The following is a 26,034-nucleotide window of genomic DNA, read 5'->3' as shown; positions in this document are numbered from 1 at the left end:
CCCCCCCGCTTGTGCTCTCTCTCTAAATAAAATCTTTAAATAAATAAATAAATACATAAATACATAAATAAAATCGACCTTAAACACTTAGGGGTTTTCTAATTAGTCTTTGAACTTAAAAGTCAACTTAAGGGTAAATCACCCATAACAATACCTTTATCAAGAGACACCTATATCTCGATCAGGGGCGATCAGGGGCATAACTGTTCAAAAGTGACAAGGTTGAAATTTACCTCCAGGAGTCATCAGTGGCTAGGAAATCGGGAGACATGGGTAAAAGTTTTGCCTTGTCCAGCAAATCCTTATAAGGACTTGAACAAGTAACTAATCTGTTGGGTGTTAGTGTTTATACCTGTAAAATGGGGGGCAGACAGTCCAGCCCTAACGTTCTATGAATTCTACCTGATCTTTGCTTGAAAAGCCCCAGCAATATTTGCTAAATGTAATTACACATAAACAAAGTTTATAGAATTTTGTGCTGAGGTTCAGAAATGAGCACATTTCAGAGAAAGCGGTCCCTTGTTTTTTTTTTTTTTTTTTTCTGATGACGAAACCCTGGAAGCCATCATACCTTTAGGAAGAGGCTGGGAATGCTTTGCTCCATGGTCCAATTTGAAGTCCAAATATAAGGTTGGTGTGCGAGTGTAAATCTTAGACTGAAAAGAAAAAGGAAACCGTCAGCATCTTGGCAAGTGCTGTTAAGCAAGGAGATGGGTACCACACAGCCCCCTCTTAAGGATCTTGGTTCTAAAAGCCAGCCCTCCTAGCTTTACAATATGCTTGACAGACTGATTTCAGGATGACGGCTCTCTCCCTATAATCGTTTCTCAAACATGGGCTGAGGTTAATAGTTCACTGACGGAGATCTGCTTCCGCTTTCTCATTTCCAGTCTTGTACTTGATTACCTTGTACTTGGTGATCTCATGCCCAAATGTATACTTCTTCCCCAGGTCTCAATAAAGCCATGTCTATTTAAAAATTTTTAAGAGGTGGCCAGTAAATATTTTTATTTGTTCTAACTTGGCCCTCTAGAAAAAAAAAAAAAAAGGGTGTTCACCACCACTGGCTTGAAAAAGCCACAATTCCAGATGTGCGAAAGGCAAACTTCTGCAGGATTTTCCGCTGTAAACAGTGGCTTTGAATCCATCAACAGTTAAGCAGGGTTCGTAATCCACTATGATACCATTTGAATCATTGGCACAGACCGAAATCCAAGGGATTATCACTGTTGCTATGAACTTTTATGATGTCTCATTGTTTATCACAAAGCCCCAGTGGTTCTATCTGGCTTTTTAAAAACTGAAAATACACACAAAAATGAAAAAGCGCGTAACACCAAATTTGGCAAGGATGTGGAGTAACTGGAACTTTCATACACTGCTGGTGGGACTAGGACTTGGTATAAACACTGCAAAAAACTGCTTGGCAGTATGCAGTACAGATGAACAGAGGCATAACCTACGACCCAGCATTCCACACATTGGTGGATCCCCAACAGAAATGTTCACCAAAATCAAGTACATGGATCTCGATAGTGATACTGTCAGTAACAGCCAAAGACAGGAACCACTGCAGCTACCTTTAACGATAGAAGGGATAAATGAGTTGTCATTTACTTATATAACGGAATCTACTATACAGCCAGGAGAATGAATGAACGCAACTATATGCAACGACTCAGATGAATCCCACAATCATAACACTGAGCAAACGAAGGCAGGCACAGAAGATCATATACCGTATGATTCCATCTCTATGAAGTTCGAAATAAGGCAAAACTAACCTATGATGTCAGAAGTCAGAAATTTAGTTACCTTGGGAAACTCTGTAGCTGGAAGGGGTTAAAAAGGAGACGTCTGAGGCCAAACAACGTTTGCCTCTTACCCTGGCTTCTGGTTCATGGGGGTGTTCACTGGGTGAAAATTTTTTTGAGCTATCCACTTGGTCTATATACTGTTCTGTGTCTGTACTCTATTTTAATAAAAAGCTTACATTCATTACAAATATGCACGTGTAAACAGACCAAAAGAGAATCCAGAGCCTGGAATTATTTACCATCCTTGATAAAGGCATCATTTTGCAGAGAATGTTTCTATAAACACTATGAGGACATGAACATTGCTGCCTTTCACCCAGGGCCAACCCACACTGCCTGTCACATATAGGTATTCAATAAATATTCACCGACGGATTTTCATAATGGAAAAATCCCATGCATAGTAATACGTTTGTTTACAGTATACATAAGGTATTACTCCGCAGCGTCTTGACCTACATGTAGCAAAATGGCTCTCTTCAGGACAGGTGATTTGGTATGGCCAAAGTGTATGTCTGTACATTAAATTTTGGAATAGAGAATCGTAAATGATGTTATCAGAAGATTGTCCCCTTTCCTATGAATATCTCATTTGTGAAGCTGTGGGTTTTAAAAGGTCTGGCATGTGGTTTTATGTGGCTTAGAAGGCCAAGCTGCATCAGTACAGCTTCAAAGACTGCAAAAGCAAATGCCCTTGTGTACACATAAATGAAACCAGAAAGACTTGTTGCATCAAGTGCAACCTGAGGCCAAACGTTCACAATCAATCTGAAGATGTTGAAACGTACGTGAAACAAGGGCAGCACCCATGGGACACAGGATCTAATTCTCTCCGGTCCTTAGGTGCGTACGGCACCATCTGGAAAGGATCCGTTTTTTTCTGATGAAGTCTTCTAAAATTACTTCTAAAAAGATCAAGGGTAGGGGCGCCTGGCCGGCTCAGTTGGTGGAGCATGGGACTCTTGACCTCAGGGTCATGAGTTCAAGCCCCGTGCTGAAGGTAAAGATTACTTAAAAATAAATAAATAAAATAAAAAGATCAAGGGTCAACTTCACATAATACTGATGATTCTTCTGCCTGGGCACTATTTGGTTCTCCTCTAGAAAAAGAATCCCGGTTTCAGTTAATTGTCTCTCCTAACTTCTGCCTCAGTAGCAGATGCAGTATCCCTGCCTAGTGCAAAGAGATTGATCACAGAGAGGCCCTTGGTTTAACTTTTACTAGAATTCTCCCAGAATGTAGTCATAAAAATACTCCTGAACTGGAAACCTAGAGGCACTGATGCTAACATTGCCTTTCCTGCCGACTGACAAAGCACTTACCTTCTACTGGGCTTAGTTCACGCATCTGAAAATCTCATGATAGGACTCACTGATGTTTAAATCCATGTATGGTTCTAAAAATCTGAGTCAGAAAATTAATGTTTACCTCCACGTTCTAATTTTGAAAGTTCCTTTCTGATTTCTCAGACTAGCACTGTCAAGAAGGGAGAGTGTGTCTGGGACAAGGGAGGGCAACTAGAGCAGTAGGAAGTGAGTGGGGAGCCACTGGCTAACTTGCTCTACCCTTGCCCACCACCGCAGTGATCGGTCTTGTCCTCCTGGCCAGCTCTTTTGCTTTTCTTCCCGCCTCAAGCTTCTCAACCTCATCCATACCGGCCAAAAAATAGTAGCCTATTTCACTAAGACTGCCACTATACAGACCCACATGTGTACACACAAACACACACAGAATTCTGTATTTCTGTACTCATTTACAAAAATCTAAACAGAAACCAATGAGACAGATTATAAAGCCACAAATATATCCCATCATCTTACAGTGTGAAAAGGGCTAAAGGGAAAATTTTAAATCATTTTGAAAGTGTTTTTTACATCTATAGCCTAAAAGAGAATCCTAATTCTAATATCCTTTTTTGTACTGAAAATGGAAGAATTGAAAATTTTAATATAACACACATCTTGAATAATCAACTACCCCAAACCTAAATGTATATTATTCTGTTTCAATTAATCCATGAGATAAAATCAATTTGAAAGCTGTTCCCATGAGTGTGTGTAGGTGTGTGTGTGTGTGTGTGTGTATATATATATATATATACACACGTTATATACATATCGTTTCTGAAAAGCAGATTTTTTTTAAAAATTTTAATCTTCCATATAACTCTGTTGAAATAACAAATGTAAATTATGTTCATTTAACTCAAAGATAATTCCAGCCTTGAATGCACTTTGAGCAAACCTAGATTTAATTTTTCTATTACACACGCTGTTGATTTGCAACCATAAAGAAAGATCACCATTAGGACATTCTTTCCTTGTTCTGTTTTGTTTATTTTTGTGTATAGTACTCAACTATTAATATGGTCCTCAAAACAGAATGAGAATTTAATTCAACAAATATTCTTTTTTGGTTAAAATTTACCTATCAATGTATATCTATTTCCACAGGATTAAAATAAATCAGTCCATGACAACCTAAAATAAAATATTATTCTACAAATCTATTTCCGCATAAACAGAACTAACGCACTTAAAGTCCGTCAGTGACATTGTTTTCTTTTTCCTTTTCCCTGTTTTGGTCCTGATCAATAATGCCTGCACAAGTACTAAAATCCAAGGCTACTCCTCTTTTGTCTTTCTTCTCATTTCATATTTCTGTTAAAAGTATTTAGGAAACTTAGCTTTAAAGGTTTTAGTCTGTATTTGAAAAATCCAATTGCTTAAAATCTTAGAATTCAAATATGTAGGCAAAGCTTCCAGAAGGTAACACAAAACTATTCAGAAGACGTTAAGGGGAAATTCTGGCTAACTTACAACAACAGGGGTGCTACCAAACCCAGACAAGCCTTGTCTCTCTTTCTCTATAAATGTCAGGATTAAACCTTTAATGAACCTAACACACCACTCCAATAATGACCACAATGCAAGCAAGACCAAACAAGGTCTACGAAACCACTTCCTTCCGAACCCCAGCTACCTTCATCTTAGATCCTTCAAAGACTTCCTGCTCACCCTGGCTTTCGGTAGGATACCCTTGTCAAGCTGGCTTCCTGACTCTGCTTTTATTCGTAAATGTGATCTTAATTAAGAAGATGATATCACTTCCACATGGAAGCCATGTGGCTTAAAACGTCTTCCCATGAGAAAGGAGAGAGCACACCGCACGGGCTGCTGCGTGTGAGCGTGGCGCAAGGTCTCTTTCACTTCTCCTCTGCTCCTTTCACATGTAACTGCCATCCGCTAACCGCTGAATGCTGCTAATTTTGCCACCATGCTGGCTTTCTCTAAAAGCAAGCAGTAGCAATTTGTCACGTGTCAGAGCTGTAATAAACGCATTCCCATTTCTTTTTCAAAAACCTTTTATGATTTCGTTGTTTTTCGGGAAATACACTCAAATGCTCAATCTCGCTATATGCTGCTTAAGCAGATTCCTCTAAGTAATCGTACTAACAAGTGCAAACGCTCAATACCCTAAAAGAGAAAGAAACAGAATTTCCACCTATTCTGGGACCCTCGCCTTCATGTTGGATCATCCCCCTACTGCTGGATGTTATGTTTTATGGTTTGTTCAGGTCTTTTTTTTTTTTTTTTTTTGCATCACTGCTAACTTCGAATAAATATCTTTGCACGTAAATCCTTTTCAAATTTAAATTTTAGTTACTGAACATACAGTGCAATATTGGTTTCAGGAGGAGAATTCAGTGATTCATCACTTACAGACAACACCCAGTGCTCATCATGACAAGTGCCCTCTTTAATCTGCATCCCCCACATGCCTCCCTCCGTCAACCCTCGGTTTGTTCTCTATCGTTAAGTATCTCTTATGGTTTGTATCCCTCTCTCCTTTTTTCCTTTTCCCCTTCCCATATGTTCATCTGTTTTCTTTCTTAAATCCCACATGTGAGTGAGATCACATGGTATTTGTCTTTCTCTGACTTATTTCGCTTAGAATACTCTCTAGCTCCACCCACATTGTTGCAAACAGCAAGATTTCATTCTTTTTGATGGCTGAGTAATAGTCCAATGTACGTACGTGTATGTATACACACACACACACACACACACCATCTTCCCTATCCATTCATCAGTCGGTGGACAATTGGGCTCTCTCTGTAGCTTGGCTATTGTTGATAATGTTGCTGTAAACACTGGGGTGCATACACCCCTTTGAATCTGTATTTTTATATCTTTTGCATAAACACCTAGTAGTACACTTGCTAGATCATAAGGTAGTTCTATTTTTAACTTTTTGAGGAACCTCCATACTGTTCTCCAGAGTGGATGCACCAGTTTGCAGTCCCACCAACAGTGCGAGAAGGTTCCCCTTTCTAAACATCTTTGCCAACACCTGTTGTTTCTTGTGTTGTTAAATTTAGCCATTCTGACTGGTGTGAGGTGGTATTTCATTGGGGTTTTGATTTATATTTCCCTGATTATGAGTGATGTTGAGCCTCTTTTTATGTGTCTGTTAGCCAAGTGGATGTCCTCTTTGGAAAAGTGTCTATTCATGTCTTGTACTCATTTCTTAACTGGATTATTTGTTTTTTGGGTGTTGAGTTTGAGAAGTTTTTTGTAGATTTTGGATACTAACCCTTTATCAGATATGTTTCCAAATATCTTCTTCTATTCCACAGGATTCTTTTAGTTTTATTGACTGTTTCCTTTGCTGTGCAGAAGGTTTTTATCTTGATGAAGTCCCAGTAGTTCATTTTTGCTTTTGTTTCCCTTGCCTCCGGTGACGGGTCTAGTAAGAAGCTGTTACGGCTCAGGTCAAAGAGGTTGCTGCCTGTGTTCTCCTCTAGGATTTTGATGGACTCCTGTCTCACATTTAGGTCTTTCATCCACTTTGAATCTACTTTTGTATATGGGATAAGAAAGTGGTTAAGTTTCATTCTTCTGCATGTGGCTGTCCAGTTTTCCCAACACCATTTGTTGAAGAGACTTTTTTCCATTGGATAGTCTTTCCTGCTTTGTCAAAGATTAGTTGACCACATAGTTGTGGGTCCATTTCTGGGTTCTCTGTTCTGTTCCGCTGATCTATGTGTCTGTTTTTGTGCCAGTACCATACTGTCTTGATGACTACAGCTTTGTAATACAGCTCAAAATACGGAATCATGATGCCTCCAGTTTTTACTTTTTCAGAACTGCTTTGGCTATTTGGGATCTTTTGCGGTACCACACCAATTCTAGGATTGTTTGTTCTAGCTCAGTGAAAAATGCTGGTGGTATTTTGACAGGAATTGCACGAAATGTGTACACTGCTTTGGGTACTATAGACATTTTAACAATGTTTGTTCTTCCAATCCATGAGCACGGGATGCCTTTCCATTTCTTTGGGTGTTCTTCAATTTCTTTCATAAGTGATCTATTGTTTTCAGAGTACAGATCTTTTACCTCTTCAGTTAGGTTTATTCCTAAGTATCTTATTGTTTTTGGTGCAATTGCAAATGGGATCAATTCCTTGATTTCTTCTGCTGCTTTGTTATTCGTGTACAGAGATGCAACAGATTTCTGCACATTGAGTTTATATCCTGCGACTTTGCTGAATTCCAGTATGAGTTCTAGCAATTTTTTTTGGTGGAGTCTTTCAGGTTTTCTACATAGAGTATCCTGTCGTCTGCAAATTGTGAAAGTATGACTTCTTCCTTGCTGATTCGGGTGCCTTTTATTTCTTTTTATTGTCTGATTGCTGAGGCTCTGACTTCTAGTACTATGTTTAAAAGTAATGGTGGGAGTAGACATGTTGTCTTGTTCCTGACCATAGTGGAAAGGCTGTTTTTCCCCAGTGAGGGTGATATTAGTTGTAAGTCCTTCATATATGGCCTTTAGGATGTTAAGTTCCCTCTATCCCTCCTTTGTTGAGGGTTTTCATCAAGAAACGATGCTGTATTTTGTCAAATGCTTTTTCTGCATCTATTGACAGGATCATAGTGTTATCCTTTCTTTTATTAACGTGGTGTATCACATTGATTGATTTGCAAATACTGAACCACCCCTGCAGGCCAGGAATAAACCCCACTTGATCACGGTGAATAATTCTTTTAATGTACGGTTGAATTTGATTTGCTAGTATTTTATTGAGAATTCTTGCATCCATGTTCATCAGGGATATTGGTCTGTAATTCTCCTTTTTAGTGGGGTCTTTGTCTAGTTTTGGAATCAAGGTAATGCTGGTTTCATAAAATGAGTTTGGAAGTTTTCCTTCCATTTTTTGGAACAGTTTGAGAAGAATAGGTATTAACTCTTCTTTAAATGTCTGGTAGAATTTCCCTGGGAAGCCATCTGGCCCAGGATTTTTATTTGTTGGGAGATTTTTGATTACTGATTCAATTTCTTTGCTGGTTACAGGTCTGTTCAAATTTTCTATTTCTTCCTGTTTCAGTTTTGGTAGTTCATAGGTTTCTAGGAATTTGCCCATTTCTCCCAGGTTGCCCAGTTTGTTGGCATATACTTTCTCAGAGTATTTGCTTATAATTCTTTATAGGTCTATGGTGTTGGTTGTGATCTCTCTCATTTGTGATTTTATCTGGATCCTTTCTCTTTTCTTTTTGATAAATCTGGCTTGGGGTTTATCAATTTTATTAATTCTTTCAAAAAACCAGCTCTTAGTTTTGTTAATCCATTCTGGTGTTTTTGTTTCTATATTGTTCATTTCTGCTCTAATCTTTATTTTCCCTTCTTCTCCTGGCTCTTGGCTTTATTTTCTGTTCCTTTTCTAGCTCCTTAGGCATGAGGTTAGGTTGTGTCTTTGAAACTTTTCCTGCTTCTTGAGGTAGGTCTTTATTGCAATATACTTCCCTCTTAGGACTGGCTTTGCTGCATCCCAAAGGTTTTGGACTATCGTGTTTTCATTTTCATTTGCTTCCATGTATTTCTTTCTTTCTTCTTTAATTTCCTAGTTAACCCATTCATTAGGGGTTGTAGGATGTTCTTTAGTAGGATGTTCTCTAACCTCCACGTATTTGAGGTCTTTCCAATTTTTTTCTTGTGGTTGACTTCAAGTTTCATAGTGTTGTGGTCTGAAAACATGCATGGTATGATCTTGATCTTTTTATACTTGTTGAGGGCTGACTTGTGATCCAGTATGTTATCTATTCTGGAGAATGTTCCGTGCGCACTTGAAAAGAATGTGTATTCTGTTGCTTTAAGATGAAATGTTCTGAATATATCTGTTAAGTCCATCTGATCCAGTGTGTCATTCAAAGCCATTGTTTCCTTGTTGATTTTCTGCTTAGATGATTTGTCCATTGCTGTGAGTGGGGTGTTAAAGTCCCCTACTATTATTGTATTATTATCAATGAGTTTCCTTATGGTTATTAGTCATCAATTTATATATTTGGGTGCTCCCAAGTTGAGATATAAATATTCATAACTGTTAGATCTTCTTGATGGATAGTCCCCTTAATTATGATCTAATGTCCTTCTTCAACTCTTGTACAGTCTTTGTTTTAAAATCTAATAAAAAATTTAAAAAGGGAATTGGAAAAGGAAAATAAATGAAAAACCACAGAAATGTAAATAAAAGTGAAAAGGAAGCTGGATCCTATTTCCCCTAGAGCTGAAGCTTTGTAGAACTCTGTGATCAGGAGACGTGCTTCAAGTGAGTTGTTGGCGCTGGTTTTCTGCGGGAGGAGCCTGCTGGGCTGATTCTCAGACTGACAAATTATTTAACTGGAAATGGGCCTCCGGGGTGCCGCGGGGCCCTTTGGTGTAAGCGGCTCCAGCCTGCACTAGGTGGCGCTGTTTTGCTCCCTGAAGGCTTTCAGTGCGGATGGGAGGGATGGATAGAGCCGGATATGGTGGCACTCCGCTCTCCAGCCCCAGAGTTGGAAGTTCGGGTCCCCCACTCCTCAGTGAGCCCACACAGAACAAGCAATCACCCTACTTGTGTCGCTGGTTTCCACCTGAAACCTGCATTCAGTCTGCCTATGTCTGAGCTTTTTTATCTCAGGTGCGTGACTGAGTTTCAGAAGTCCAGATTTTGGGATTCCTGCAACGTGGACGGGCGCTGTTCCTCTGGGGGAGGGTCTCGCTAGGCTTTTGCCACTTCCTGGCTGGTCCCAGGAAAGTGGTCACACGACCTCACAGTGGTTCAGTTTATAGCCAAGCAGAGCAGAAAGCAGGCACCAACACCCGAGGCTCCGAGCCGGCTTCCTGGGGACATGGCCGTAGGCTGGCACCACCCGTTCTTGTGACCCAGGGGATCCTCAGCCCATGCTGTGACTCCCAGGATTTTGCCCTCCTTCACCACCTGAGCACCCTGAAGCCAGGCTCGTTCCCCATGGTAGCAGACTTCTAAAAGTTCAGATTTGGGGCTCCGCCGTTTCTAATACTTAGCAGTAGTCTCAGTAAGCAGCCCCCTCCCTGCTGCCATACCCACAGCTTTAACGCCCCCATGTCAACTCTCTGCACCTCCTACCTTCCAAAAGGCGGTCACTTTTCTACTTGTAGACTTGCAGTTTTTGTTCTCTCAGACGACCAACTGATTTCTTGGGTGTTCAGAATGATTTGATAACTATCTAGCTGTGTTCGAGGGGCAAGGCAAGCTTAGGGTCCCCTTACTCCTCCGCCATCTTAACTCCTCCTCCTGCACATAAATCTTTAACCACATTTCAACTTTTTCCTTCATAGTGAAATTTTGAGCCTAAAAGTCTAGACATTATAAGGGCTCTTGATGTATCTATAGGTTTATGGCTAAATGTCATGTGGCCAAAAGCAAACTGGTCAACACAACCATGTGACTGAACAGCAATTTTGCTGAACAAGTCTACTGTTAGTCATTGGTAATTTTTCTACACCACAGGGCAGTTTTTCAACTAGTTACATGCTCTAAATGTTGTTTCTTCCCCCATTTAATCCCCAATTGTTAGAAAGTTAATTCATTCCAACAAATCACCTATTGTTGCACATTTGGATTTTTTCTCTAATGCACCTTTGTCACAGATATAGAAGGGAAGGATTAATTTCTGGGGGGAAAAAAGGAAAGGAAAAAAAATCTGAAAAATCTTTGAACAAATAGACAAAAAGAAAAAATAAGGAGGGGCGCCTGGGTGGCACAGCGGTTGAGCGTCTGCCTTCGGCTCAGGGCGTGATCCCGGCGTTATGGGATCAAGCCCCACATCAGGCTCCTCTGCTATGAGCCTGCTTCTTCCTCTCCCACTCCCCCTGCTTGTGTTCCCTCTCTCGCTGGCTGTCTCTATCCTGTCGAATAAATAAATAAAATCTTTAAAAAGAAAAAATAAGGAAAAAAGCTTAATCTACAAAAAAGTTTAAAGGCACCACCTCCATAGTACAAATACTAATCTCTGAACAACCAGGGTCTAGCAGTCCTTGTTTTTGAACAAAAAATCATTTTGACCAATTCTTATACTAACTGAATTGCTTTCATCCAAATTGTTTTTTTGTCAAATCACTTGGTAACGACCTCCAAAAAGTGCCCATTTCATCAAAATGTTGACTGTCTTATATTTTTTTTAATTTTAGTTAATTTAAAAAGCAGAAATTGTTATCTCCTTGCTCTTTGGATGTTGCTATAACTTTGGGTGATATTACTATTAAGTATTATCAATGTAAGAATACCAATAGCAGGGCACCTGGGTGGCTCAGTCAGTTAAGTGTCTGCCTTTGGCTCAGGTCATGATTCCGGGGTCCTGGGGTCGAGCCTCGCATCGGGCTCCCTGTTCAGCAGGGAGTCTGCTTCTCCCTCTCCCTCTGTCACTCCCCCTGCTCATGTGCACTCTCATTCTCTCTCTCTCTCTCTCTGTTAAATAAATAAAATCTTTAAAAAAGAATAACAATAGTGAAATATGTAAGGGCTTAGTATGTACCAGGCACTGTTCTAGCTGCTTATGTATTAATTAGGCCATTTGTATATCCCGTTTTATAAAATATCTGCTTATTACCTAGTTTTCACTCATTTGTTAATTAGTTCCCTCATGCAAGAAATTCTGATTGAGGGCATGTAGTGTGTTAGTCGTCGGATATGTATATTGTTGAATAACAGACCTACTCGGCCTGTGTGGCGTTTCCTTTCTAGTGAGGAAGACAATGTAGCAAATTAAATATAAAATTACGCATGCTATAAAAGAAATAAATAGGGCGTAGAGAGAGAAAATGAGGGGAGTAATGGAAGGCCTCAACAGAATTGAGGGTAAAAGGTTTCCAGTCAGAGAAAGCAGTGCAAAGGCCTCAAGGCAGTGAGAGGACAGTGCCAGGCAGACAGAGAGGTGGCTGCAGAGAATGGTATGGGATAAGTTCAGAGAGTCACAAAAGACCTGGTATCTGGGGTTTCTTTAGAAGTACAACAGGAAAACAAAGTACAACAGGAACACACAGATCCAATTTTTACCTTAGACAGAGGTCTTGAGCCACAATCTGGAGAACTGAAAGGGAGTGAGAACAGGAGAGAGGAGCCCCCCAAAGAGGCTGCTACAGTGGGTCTGTCCAGGACTGGACAGGGGATAGGAGTAAGGTAGATACATTTAAAATGTATTTTAGAAATAGAGAGGTTTTGTTAATGGACTGGATGTGGGTTGGGAGGAGAAGGAATAAGGATGACCACCATGTTTTTTCTTTGAGCGGTGAGCATCATTCATTTATTAAGATGGAAAAGACTGGACGGGAAAGTTTTCATTGGTTTGTTAAGACATGTGGGAGGAGGAGGAACAAGAATTCAACTTCTGCTATTTTAAATGGGACAGGACTGGGAACGTGAAAAAGGAGATGTCAAGGAGGTGGTTGAATAAATGAGCACGCGGAGCTCAGAGGTAAGGCTTGTGCTGTGAGTAGCGGTGTGGGAGATGTAAGACTGTAAATGGCACCTACATCCATGGGATGGACAAGATCACTTAGGGAGATGATGTTCGAAGAGAGAGGACTCAGGACTGAGATCCAGGGAACTCGAATGTGTCGGGTCTGGTAGAGGAAAGGGGACCTACCTGAGAAAGGAAACTGAAGGAGCAAGGAGCACCCAAAGGACCCATCATCTCAGAGACCAAAGAAAGAAGAGAGGGCGTGGAGAAGGAGGAAGATGTCAACCCCTGTAAAGGAAGAGTCAACGTGAAAAGAAAAGACGACCCCTGGGTTTGGCTCCATGGAAGTCAGTGGTGACTCTAGGCAATGATGGGGCTGGACGCCAGGCTGAGCTCCCCGAGAATGTTGGGGAGCGGACACAACACGTGCAGACAAATCTGTGGCTATGACTGAGAAGCAGCCAAAAATGAGGGGGTAACGGGGTGCCAAGGGAGTTAGGTGCTTCTCTTCTCAATTTATATAAAGGTGTTTTTTAAAAAAAATAAATTAAGGCTACTAGACTTAGTAATATTTGCTGTAAAAATCTCCTAGTTTTTGGCTTTCATTTCATTTACAGCCGTTCTAACATGGGTCAGAGCTATCAGTCTTTTCCTTCTGATGCTTTTAAACTTAGAAAGTCTTTCCCCATCCAAAGATCACATGTCTTCCTACATTTTTCTAGTTCTCAATTTTTAACATTTAATTCTTTATGTTGGATTTATTTAGCTATGAGGTAGGAGATCATGAGCTAAACTGGTGTCTTTTTATGAATGGTTAATCAATTGTCCCAGTTGCCTTATCTTTTCCTGATGATTATCTTCTTGGGTCTATTTCAGGTAGGTTCTCTTTCTGTCAATCACAAGGAAGAGACTCAATGAAGAAAACTTCACTAACTAGCTCAGCAGCCCCAACTAACAGAGGCAGATCTATTCCATAAGGAGCTCTTGGCATGATCTGGTACACTTCCCACCGGGCTTCCCAGTCTCCTCATCCTACTCTCGTGGTCTGCTGGGCTTTGCACGGGGGAAAAAACCCATGAGCACAGACCCCTTTTCTCTACCATTAACACCTTCACACACACTCAAGAAACTCACTGCCAGACCCCTTGGCCCCCAAGTAGAGAACCATACCTTACTCTCCCTCCTGGAGACCTTAAGGCTTTGAGGAAGTGCAAAGTACATTTACCGCATTATTTAAAGCAAACTTCCAATCTCATTGCTCAGAAAAAGTTGATGCTCTTCAATGAAATGGTACGTCTTCTGTCTCCAATCCAAAGCACTCAGATTTCTGAGTTCTTGATTGTTTTAAAGAATTCTGATAAGGAGCGGGAAAGATTAGTTTCCAGCCTCAGTGCCAAAGGTATCGTGGGAGGATTACAACTTCGTAATCGTATTTTGACATATACATGAAGTGCTACGTAAAGAAACGACAGGGAACACTTCGGCAAGACGCCAACAACTCTGTATGGGGTGAAAGAGAGAGCCAGACATTTTTAACTTCTATCAACCATAAGGGATTTCAGGAAATCTCGAGCACCAAGCTGTCCAGCTGACCGAGAGTTCTGGACATAGCCAAATCACCCTTCAGTCCAGGGTCTACAGTATCTTATCCTGAGCAGTCCTGTTGTCGACAGTAACAGTAACCCCTTCAGTTGAGGAGAGGGGTAGTGAGGAGAGAAAAGCTAAAGCGGAAGGAAATAAAGATGCTGACAGGACTCGCAGTCCTGACATCTAATCAGAGGCATGTTAACTGTGAAACTGAACTTGGACTTCTTCACTCTTTGAGTCAGCAGTATTGCCTGAAGTTGGGCTAGAGATGCTTCAATTTTTTGGAAAATTAAAACCAGAGGAAGAACAAACACCCATCCCTTATATGAATGACCCATCCACAATTTTACAAAGGCAATGGTACAATAAAACCACAATGACCCCCAAATATGCCAAGAGGGAAACTTCCTATCCCGTGCCTCCTATCCGTGGGCAACATGTTCCAAGGCTGAGTCAGCAAATCTATTAACTGATGCTAGAATATTCCTCACAGGGCTTTATAATATTTTTAATCTCTATTGGTTACATTTGCTATTTACTAAGATGTTTTTAAGGGTTCTTGCAAGAAAGTGCATCAAGATGGGAAGCTATTTGGCAAAGATAAAATTTCACAGAGCATCGGGACGGCTACTTCTGTGCAGATACGATTCAGGGGGAATTTATTACAGCACAGGGCTTCTCCTATGTGATCGTTTACAGAACGTTCTGACCCAGTCAGGGGTACCTGCTTGTACAGACACATGCCTGAAGGTACCCTTTTGGTGTAGAAAGAGAGAAAGATTCGTTCTGAAGTTTCCTTCCATGAAAAAGAGACAAGGCATTCCCAAGCTGGAAAGAGACACCCTCAGCAAGTTTATACACCAGGGCTGAATGGTACGGCAAGGCAGAGGCGCTGTGCAAATAAAACGCAGCAAAATCCAGGAGACCTGAGTCTGGGCCTAGATTCCTTCCACAATGAGCTGTGTCACCTTGGAAAAGACTTCCTTCCACCTAGGTGGGCTGCAGCCTTCTCCTCTACAAGGTGGTAGACGAGCTGGAGAGCTGATGTCTCCTGTCTATTGCTGCCCGACATTCTGATTCCAAGAGAAGAAAAGGAAGAGTAGGTCTTGGCTGGCTCTGAAAAGCATCTCATAGTATCACGCACTCTAAACTCTTGCTGCCCTAAGAACTTCATTCATAGCCTAATACACCATCATAGCAATGAAAGAGGTGAATGAATAGCAAGTTTCCTGTCCAACTATTACACAAATAGGCTGGAGATGGCCCCTATGTTGTTTGGCCCCAAGTCTGCTGAAGCCAACTCAAATTCTCCTACATCCAATTGCTTTAAATATATTCCAAATAAACATATTTTTAGCCATTTAGAGCCTATGTACTGCGCATACCCTATGAAATCGCACCCACCGTCTCCTAGCAATAAACAACACCCTGCAGCTAGAAAAGTCCCCGAACTGCTGCCACCCTTTGGAGCTCTCTGTCCTGGAGGCCCTCTACCTTGTTGCTGAGCAACGACATCTAGCCAGGTAAGCCTCCTCTCTGATTTCCCCTACTTTCCCAGGAAGTCTCTTGCTCCTTTCCCCTTCTGGATGTGGCCTTGTCTCTGGAAGGTCCCCAATTGTAAGGGACCTCCCTTCTCGTGCAATTTTGCCCATGCACCAGCCAAATAAAGCTGTGTTACCACCTCTCACGAACCTGTCTCTTCCCTGATCAACTTCCAAATCCCCAAACTTACTACACCAACCCATCTAAATAAAGTAAGTCTATAAACAGGCTCCAGAAGTTGGAGGCCATTAAATATGGCCTCCCCTCTATCCACAAACAGAAGAGGAGGTTCCCTACTATTCAGCAACAGCTCTAAGAAATTAAAGAGCTGGCCAAATCAACTGGAGGGCTGGAGACCCACGGAAGGGGTTAGTACTTACCCCCCATCCAGGCAAGTAGGAAGTGGTCAGCTTCTAAGCAAAATTACTATGGGTCAAGAATCTCCTCTGAACCCTTCAACAACCAATCTCTCCTCTTAGGCCTCCCTGTCCTTAAAGTTACTACAGATAAAAACCTGTTCTCGGGGGCGCCTGGGTGGCACAGCAGTTAAGCGTCTGCCTTCAGCTCAGGGCGTGATCCCGGCGTTATGGGATCGAGCCCCACATCAGGCTCCTCCACTGTGAGCCTGCTTCTTCCTCTGCCACTCCCCCTGCTTGTGTTCCCTCTCTCGCTGGCTGTCTCTATCTCTAATAAATAAAATCTTTAAAAAAAAAAAAAAAACCTGTTCTCGGCAAAAAAATCTGATTTATGCTGGGTTGTGCCAGACTGGTAAGGACCTATGAGCTCATGGTGTGGAGCACAAACTCCGGAGCCAGACATCTAGTCAGAGTGCCAGCTCCGTCACTCGCTAGAAGCACAGCTAATCTCTCTGTGCCTCAGTTCCCTCTCTCATGATGCTGCTGTGAGAACCCAAGTTAAATCACACAACATGTGCCTCCTCAGAGTCTCTCAGCCTCACTAGCCCCTGAGTCCTTGGCCCCGTCCTCACTGACTGCCCCCACCGTGCTGGGAACCACAGCAGCTGCAGAGCTCCTGGGCTTGACCTGACAGACCTGCCGAGGTTCTGGGTCCTCACCCAGGCCCGCATGAAGATCCGAGCCACCGGATGTGGTACGTACCCTCCTCAGAGCCTGCCTGAAGTGACTAGGTGACACAGTCCAGAAGGAAGGGCATTAGCCCCAGTGGGGCGAGCTTTGGCCAAAGAGGGATGGAAGATGTGGAATGGCAGAAACATTCTTCTGTCTTTCTCCATTAGAAAGTCCTGAGGTAGAGTTTTCTGAACAGGCATCGTACACCACCTACGATCTGTCTCAGTTTCCGTCTCCCTCACACTCGCTGCCCTGGGATTATATGAAAGACCTGCCCCAGGCTCTGTTTTCCAGAGAACCCAAGTAAAATCAGTAGGAAAAAATAAATAAAATAAAATAATAAAAAAAATAAAAATAAAAAATAAAATATAAAATACTAACAAAAAAATTGGGAGGGGAAAAAACAGATACATATAAAGCACTCAGAACTTCACTGTCCAATACTGTTGCCACCAACCATGAGGCTACTGAGCACATTTGTGAATCGAGATGCGCTGTGAGTGTAAAATGCACTAGATTTCAAAGCCTTGGTACAAAAATGTAAAATATCTCATAAACTTACACTGACTACGTGTTGAAATGACAATATTTTGGATAATTGGGCTTGATTAAAATTGATTTCACCTGTTTCTTTTCACTTTTTTTTTAAATGTGCCTACTGAGTATTTTAAATTCCATGTTGCTTCCATTACGTTTTTATTGGACAGTTCTGACTTCGAATTTAGTACCTGGTAAGTCCACGAATGATGTTAGTCATTTTCATTTCCCTTCCCCAAAAGTTCTAGAGATTTGCTGTCAATAAAGCCTAATGATAAAAAGGAATGTGGGAACAGAAAGGGAGACAGATAGGGAAAAGGGAACAAATATTTATTAACTACCCTTAATGTCTCTAGGCACATTATACATCATACAAATAACTCCAAGCCGATTCATTATTATCCCCATTTGGCAGATAAGGAAGTAAGGGCTCAAAATAATTTTCCCAGGTCACAGAGGTATTAAACAACAGAGCTGAAAATTGGACCCAGATCTCTTTGACTCCACGGTCCATGCTCTTTTCAATCTATCATATTGTCAAAGGATTAGCTCTAATGGTACGGTATGGTTTCAATAATTGAGGTTTTTTGACATATGGTAGGGCTTCCTAGAATTCCCTTAAATCACCTACCCAGGAGGTCAACTACACTAACCAAGTTAAAAGCTGCTGCCGAACACAAATCAATCAATCTCTATCCCCTGCGCCCCCCTCCCCCGGTTTGGGTGCAGGAAATAGAATTGAATTGGTCCAGGGCACATGGTCAGCATACATCCAGAGAGCCCCCTCTGTTTTGTACTTTTCCCCATTCAATCCCATTCTCCCACTGGCTCTTAGTTGAGCATGCATAATGAACATCCTTGCAATAATACCCTTCATGTTTATTTAGATATCCAGGTATCCTCGAAAAGTGTTGTGTGCAAAACTGCTTTCTTGTTCTGATTTATGCCCCATTATTTCCTGAAATCTAATAATGTAGATATAAGTAAATATAATCTATTGCTTCTGGCAGCTACATCATAGTCCATCATACGTAACCACCATCTCCTACCTGTCCATTCCCTAAGTGGTGACACCGACATCGTCTCTGACTCCTTTGCCCCACCCATGATGCTGAGATGATCACTGTCATAGGTCTACTTGTTGAAGTTTTCCTGGAGCAAATACCCAGGAGTGGAAATGCTGGGGCATACTCTATATTCTGTGCCAGCTTCACTAAGTAACGAAGCAATACCAGCGCACTGTCCTCAATGAAGAGTCACCTGCCATACATGAAGCTTCTATTTCTTCCCATCCCTGCCACACTTGACAATACCCAACTTCCTAACTTTGGCTAATCAGAAGGGTGTCAAGTGGTAGCCTATTATGTGAATTTCTACTTCTCTGCATATTGGTTAGAAGAACATCTCCTCGTATTCTTATCAGCCTTCCAGAGTTGGAAGATTTTCTTAAGACCCGGTACCCGGAGTTGCCAGCAACACAAGCATCTCACTTTTCAAGAAGGCAGGAATGTTTCAGCTCAGGGCGTAGAGGCGCCATGGACACCTGGCTTTGTTCTCCCAGCTATAGAAATGTTCTGGACTGACCACGTCCAACAACTTTCTGCAGATATAACCACTCTAGGGCTTAGAGTTTTGGTTGTACAATGAAATCTCAACTCATGGAACCAGGGCTGGTATTGGCATAAATGTGCCTCTTACTACTTTCTAGGACTACTTCTGTAGTGAGATGAAGAAGTGGTGTAGAAAGAATTCAGGTATGGCATCCTGACGGAGCCGCATCCAGCCCAGGTGACGCGCCAGGCTGCGGTGCTTATAAAGGACAAGAAAATCCGTACTCCCCCCAAGCAAAGCAGAATTAAAGCTGGGTAAGAAGGCTTTGGGACTTTATTTAGCATGTAATTAGAAATTATAATTTCTTTGGATTTGGTTTATAAAGGCAAGACGTTTTAGATCAGGGGGTTTCGATTTCTTCCTAGAAATTTAATGATGGGAGAGATGTGTGTCCAAGATCGGGACATTTTAGTATTTAGGTATTTTTTATGCTACCACTTGGGCTTCTCACACACCTGTCAACATGGTCGGGAATAATTCAACAGGGAACTAGGAGAGGGGGTGAATGTGTAGCCTAGAATGCAATGCGCCTTGGTATTAATTTAATGAAAATTCTCTCTATACGCCTTTCAGACCCTGGGGTCAAGTTTATCCCAGAGAGTTGAGGTTAGCTTTGGTGGGAAGAGGTCCACACTGACAAACTTCTGTCCTTCCCTGAGGCGGGGGGTGCGGTCACTGCTAAATGTCGAATCCAATAGGTTAACAAAACATGCTGAGGAATATTGAGAGAGCCTTCCCTAATGTCCCCAGGAGGCAAAAGGCAGCTGCTCTCTGCCTTCCTCACTTATCCCTGGGGGTGGAGGGGAGAGGGAAGGATGGGATCTGGTTGGTAAGGGTAAGTCAAGGACCTGAGCGTGCTCAGCTAGGCTGTTTTCTCGGTCTTTCTCTGTCTCTTCTGCCACAGGCTAAGAGGCCAGCCTCTGAAAAGGATGCCTAGGACTGTAAGCTCTGCCAGGACAGGTTTAATGAAGTACAGGAAGTATTACGAGCTCAAGAGGTCTCAAGAGACAAGTCATGTGCCCTTATCCAGATTTTACTGGTAATAAAGAGGATATTTGGATCCCCATCTGGCTATCTTCTCAGAGTCTACGTCTCAATTCAATCCTGAGCTTGGGAGGGGAAGAGGGGATAATGACATCTCAGCCCTCTCCTCTACCTCAGCTCCCTCCATTTGACTTCCACCCAATTCGAAGTCCTCTTCTGCCTTTGTCTGACTCTGGCAGTGAAAACCTATGAAAACATTTAATCACAGCCACCAGGAACTCTCGCTCAAAACTTCGTTTGCACTGATCAGTAACAGATGGCCTTGAATCAGTATCTGATGCTGGGAGAATCGACCAGCCAAGCCTCGGGAGTTATTCGGAGACACTCAAAATCTCCAAGGCACACAAAGATGTAAGTGGTACTGACTCCTGACAAGCTACGCTGGCCAGGAGGACTCAATTCACAGAACCTCTAATTCGGGGTGGTGTCGGGGTGGTCAAGGGAGGTGGGTTTCTGAGGAAGGAAACACTCTGGAGGAGAGAGGATGGGAAGGCACAAATATCAATGCTGAAGGAGCCAGGATGGAGTAGAAACGATGTCACGTTCTTTATCCTCCTCCTTTTCCCAGCCCAGCTCTCCCTCTGCCTCTCTTGCAGATCCCTTCTTGTCATCAGAGCAAAGCAGGAGGGGAGGGGAAGCCAGCATTGTTCTCAGAGCATTGGGATGAGAGGAGAACTGACCACAGGCGGTGGGAAAGAAGAGCCTTGTGTTCGGGACTTCAAAATGATTTCCTCTACAAGGGCGTATTTAAACTTCTCCAGTTGCTATTTCTAATTGGACCAAGAAAGACAAATTTGGGCCACTGTGGTTTCCTTCCACAATGTTAAAAATGACCACCTATATGGAAGCAAAGAGAACAAGGGGGCTTTAAGATTTCATGAAACAGAGGCGACCTATCATTATTTTATTCTTTAGTGAACCTGGACCGACTGGATCTTAGCCAATGCAGGTTGTGTTCCAAATGTAACAGCTCTACTCTCAACATGGAGGACTCCCACAGCTAAGGTTATGAGAGCATTGTATCTTTAGGATTTTGCACTGTTTTAGTTTTGATCACTCAGAGAGAGAGAGCAAGCGAGAGTGAGCGAGAGAGAGGATAAAAAGGCCGAGAAGACAGAGGAGCAGTTACTCCAGGAAAAACATTATTGCTATAATCAAGATAGTTCTAGAGACAAAAGAAAATGAAATTGAAAAGTTAAAAAAAAAAAGGGGGGGAGGGGAGAGAAATGACCAGAAATTTTCACATGGTAAAGATGATCGTTTTTCCCATTTTTGTGCCTTAGACAATGAACATATGCTTTGAAGGCCTTCTTCAAGCATGGAGCTATTCCACTGGATTACTTCCACACCTTTAAGCAGAAACACCTTATAAACACCTCTGTGGCTTCGTAGTGTCTCCTTTGCACCGTCTAGACCCTTTCCATCCTTCTTTGTCAGGTCAGGGAGTTCCTGTAGACTTGGGCCTGCTTTTCCTGAACCTTCAGATTGGGCTGAGCCTCCTATCTAGCCTGCCTTGCCCTAAACCCACCATGTTCTCCAAGCCAGTGACTCACCACAGTCTACTAGTGTTAGCAGTTGACGGGTCTGTCCCTTCGACTGGGCCCTTTCAGCTCCCTGATTTCTGACATCTTTTCCCCTCATGACTTCACAGGGTCTTGCATGCAGTTGGCCCTCAATACATACTTGCTGAGCACCACCAAACTATTTCCCTTTCCGGGAAATCCTTCCATTTCCCCGTGGCCAGTATGGAAGTCCTTCCAGGAATGGGAGGATCGGACAGTTTCATGATCTCATTTTACAAGGTCGAGGGAATACTCAACAGCCCAAAGACATGCAGTGGATGATGAAAAGGATTCCCTGTGGTTTTAAGACCACAATATGCTCCTCCTTTAATAGAGGAAACCCTATCAGTGCTCTAAAGCCCATGTGAGTTGAAATTAAAAACTCTTGTCCATCTTAGAGTACTTTTACCGACCCACAGGAGCAGAATTCTTAAAGCTTCATGTAATCAGAATGATATCCGACACCAAATTTTCTCATCACCTTTCATCCTGAGTTTGGTCAAATTGTTCATAAACTATGTGACCCCGAGAGTCTGTGCTTCAGGCAAAATAAAATAGTGTGTTTGCAACTATCAGTACCTCATAGCTTCACAAGTGCCAATTCCGGTCTTTAAAATACTGACATTTACCTCGTTTATATCCACAAGAGCTCACCTTTCAAAGCCACATGCAAGAGCGCCTGAAACTCTCTGTAGCGGTCCTCTATTTTTCGCTCTGCTTAGAAAAAAAATATGTAATGGGTTCCTGGGAAAAGACTATCTCCCGGAAGTCCAACCTTGACCGCCATACGAGTGATTACAATAGCTGTTGAGTGTCCACTCACCTTTACTGAAGGTAACACCTTGGTTTTTTATGGCTTTCGTTATACTCTTAGTCTAAATCTCCTGGCGAATCTGTCATCCTGATGACCAAGGGCAACGATGTATGAAGGGCACGGGATGTAACCTCTGGTGTGAAAGGACACCTAACCATTCTTCACTTATTGCTGGAAAAAGGTTGGTGGAATGTGCTTCCTAGGTCAGCGGGGAAGAACATCTGGCACCCTTTGTGCGCACCAGGAATGGTATTTCGGGGGGGAATGGAGCGCCCTGGGCAAGAGCAAACTTCTGTACAGCTGATTTGAGCCAATCCTGACCACTGTTTATACGAACATTCCTAACTGCAAATGAAGTGCCAGCTACGGCTGCCTACCAGAGGACGAGGCTTTGAAGTTGCTAGATGCATTTCTTTGGTGTCCTCCTCTTGACTCAACAAGACTGACAGACGGAATCGTGCCCGTTCTCAACACTGAATCAGAACCAAGTTTTGCACTTGTCTGCGGAATGATGCTGACCATCTGCTCGGGCTCCGCGGCCCGTGTGGGGAAGTTCCTACGGAATGGACAGCTTTATGAAATTCGAGACAAGAGGAGGCCGCACACAGCACTCCGCCCTACCTTAGCCTCGAAACCATGCCATCGACAACCCTGGGAGAGAGGGAGCCGGGGACAGACACACGCAGCCACAGTCAGCTGTAGGCAAAAATCCAGGAGTAGACAGACTTGGTCTCAGATTTCCCTCCGGCCCCGTGTTTTTACCATCTCCTTTTGCCCTGTCACAACCCCACGATCTGGTTGTCCATGCAGCCTGCCATCGTGATCCCCAAATAGGTAGCACACTCCTACTATCCACACCTTTTATACACGCCGTTCTAAGACATGACCCCGCCCCATCTCTCTTCTGTCTTTCCCTCCTTTATGCACACAAGCAAAATCGATGGTTGCTCCTCCGGACTGCCGTGGAAGTTTCGCATGCTGCTGGCTTCACCTTTCATGTATCACATGATACCTCCGATGTGTGCCAGTCCCCCCCCCAAAACCGTGACCTTATTTGAGGATGGTCGTTTTTTCTTATTCACCTATCTCCAGGGCACTGCACGATGTGCACACAGCTGGTGCCTAATGACTGAACGAACAGAGCTCACAGAGAAATAGGACTCGTGGATTAAATAACTGTCAGTCCCAAATCCCACGGGACGTGAAAATAGACGGCTGTGCAGATCTGGGGCAGCTGAGAAGGCTCCACTGAAAAGAGAGGACACAGGCTGGACCTTGGTGAACGGCAAGGAGCTAGAGATGGTGAAATGCTCAAGTCCAGGTTTCTATAGGACTGCACTTCACCATATCCTCTCCTGGCAAGTGCTGTTGCCCTCGCCCTGTGCCAAAGGGAGACCAGATGGGCGCCTGGGTGGCTCAGTTGGTTATGCGTCTGCCTTCGGCTCAGGTCATGATCCCGGGGTCCTGGGATCGAGTTCCGCATGGAGCTCCTTGCTCAGTGGGGAGCCTGCTTCTCTCTCTCCCTCTGCCCTTCCCCTGCTCGTGCTCTCTTGGTCTCTCTCGAATACATAAAAAATCTTAATGAAACAAAACAAAACAAAGGGAGACCACAAGGTTCTCTGCCTTGTGCTGGTATTTCCTTTCCTCTTTCCCAACACCCATCCATTATTTATTTAAGGTGTCAAGAGGGAAATTCGGCCAGAATTCATTTGGGTGACTGAATTTCTCAGGTGGTACTTTAACTTAGCATTCCTCATAGCATCTCATTAAACATGGACTGTTAACAAAAACAAAACAAACCAAAAAAAAAAATCAATGGAAATTAGAGGAAAATAAAGACCATTAGAAAGAAACATAAAATCACATTATTAAAAAGCTTGGGATGCCTAAGATGGTCAAATCATATAAGGTTTTCAGAAACTGCCTCATAGAGATAATGGCCATTCGTTTTTTAAAGTGTCCACTTACTGTTCAATGTAACAGTGAATACTACAGTATTTTTCTTAGCTCTTTTAGATTTGCATCTGTTTTTCTTACACTGAGAATCTTGACTCCCAAAAATATTAACAAGTTAACTCGTTTGTTTTATTTCACAATACACACAAAACTATTTTAAAACGGTAATGCCAGCACTAACAATAAATGATGGCCTGAAGTTTACGATGTTCGTGCCTTTTTGTCTTTAGAGTACATCCCACCAAAAATGTACTGCCAGAGAACTATGCTTAAAAGTCCTTAAAATAAATACTTTCTCTGTGCGGTTATGTTGCTGACATCTTTATACACATGTTAAGGTCTTCATTTGTTTTTGATTTTAAGATTTGGGGTTTTTTTTCCTTTTCTGGTGTAACTCGATATTTTAAATATGTAAACATTTACATTTCAAAACTGGAAAGAAAAAGACATACGGAAAGAAGTGTTAGATCCATCCTTACCCCCCACCCTCACCCCAAAGGGAACAGTTTTCAAATATCCAGTTTTTAAGCCTATCACAGAGTGTTCTGACTTAGAAATACAACAAATGCACAAAGAGGGGCGCCTGGGTGGCACAGCAGTTAAGCGTCTGCCTTCGGCTCAGGGCGTGATCCCGGCGTTATGGGATCAAGTCCCACATCAGGCTTCTCCGCTATGAGCCTGCTTCTTCCTCTCCCACTCCCCCTGCTTGTGTTCCCTCTCTCGCTGGCTGTCTCTATCTCTGTCGAATAAATAAATAAAATCTTAAAAAAAAACACACACAAATGCACAAAGAAGCCTTTGGAAGGAACGATTCCTTTCTGGGCAGGTGTCGTTTCGCTTCCGCTCACTTTCTGGGGCAGCTAGAGCCCGTTCTTCTCTCAAGTCCCCTTTGTCAGGAACAAGCCATGCCACATTACAACCCCTGCCACTGGGAGAATATTCATCATTCTTTTTTTTTTTTAAAGGATTTTATTTATTTATTTGACAGAGATAGAGACAGCCAGTGAGAGAGGGAACACAAGCAGGGGGAGTGGGAGAGGAAGAAGCAGGCTCATAGCGGAGAAGCCTGATGTGGGACTTGATCCCATAACGCCAGGATCACGCCCTGAGCCGAAGGCAGACGCTTAACCGCTGTGCCACCCAGGTGCCCCTCTTTGTGCATTTGTTGTATTTCTAAGTCAGAACACTCTGTGATAGGCTTAAAAACTGGATATTTGAAAACTGTTCCCTTTGGGGTGAGGGTGGGGGGTAAGGATGGATCTAACACTTCTTTCCGTATGTCTTTTTCTTTCCAGTTTTGAAATGTAAATGTTTACATATTTAAAATATCGAGTTACACCAGAAAAGGAAAAAAAACCCCAAATCTTAAAATCAAAAACAAATGAAGACCTTAACATGTGTATAAAGATGTCAGCAACATAACCGCACAGAGAAAGTATTTATTTTAAGGACTTTTAAGCATAGTTCTCTGGCAGTACATTTTTGGTGGGATGTACTCTAAAGACAAAAAGGCACGAACATCGTAAACTTCAGGCCATCATTTATTGTTAGTGCTGGCATTACCGTTTTAAAATAGTTTTGTGTGTATTGTGAAATAAAACAAACGAGTTAACTTGTTAATATTTTTGGGAGTCAAGATTCTCAGTGTAAGAAAAACAGATGCAAATCTAAAAGAGCTAAGAAAAATACTGTAGTATTCACTGTTACATTGAACAGTAA

At 42.5% G+C, this 26,034-nt stretch overlaps 1 protein-coding gene across 3 annotated transcripts in view; it reads right to left on the bottom strand.

Annotated features, from left to right (window-relative positions):
• The window catches only part of PIR (pirin), a 108,824-nt gene that overhangs the window by 40,180 nt on the left and 42,610 nt on the right, over positions 1–26,034 (bottom strand). For all 3 annotated transcript variants that reach the window (XM_008696391.2, XM_008696392.2, XM_008696393.2), the window contains one exon: positions 572–656. In XM_008696391.2, the coding sequence (XP_008694613.1) occupies positions 572–656 (85 nt within the window). The remainder of the gene's footprint in view (positions 1–571; positions 657–26,034) is intronic.

The sequence above is a fragment of the Ursus maritimus genome (assembly GCF_017311325.1).
Source record: "Ursus maritimus isolate PB19 chromosome X unlocalized genomic scaffold, ASM1731132v1 scaffold_X1, whole genome shotgun sequence".
NCBI lineage: Eukaryota > Metazoa > Chordata > Mammalia > Carnivora > Ursidae > Ursus > Ursus maritimus.
This window is presented reverse-complemented; position numbering and strand designations above follow the sequence as displayed.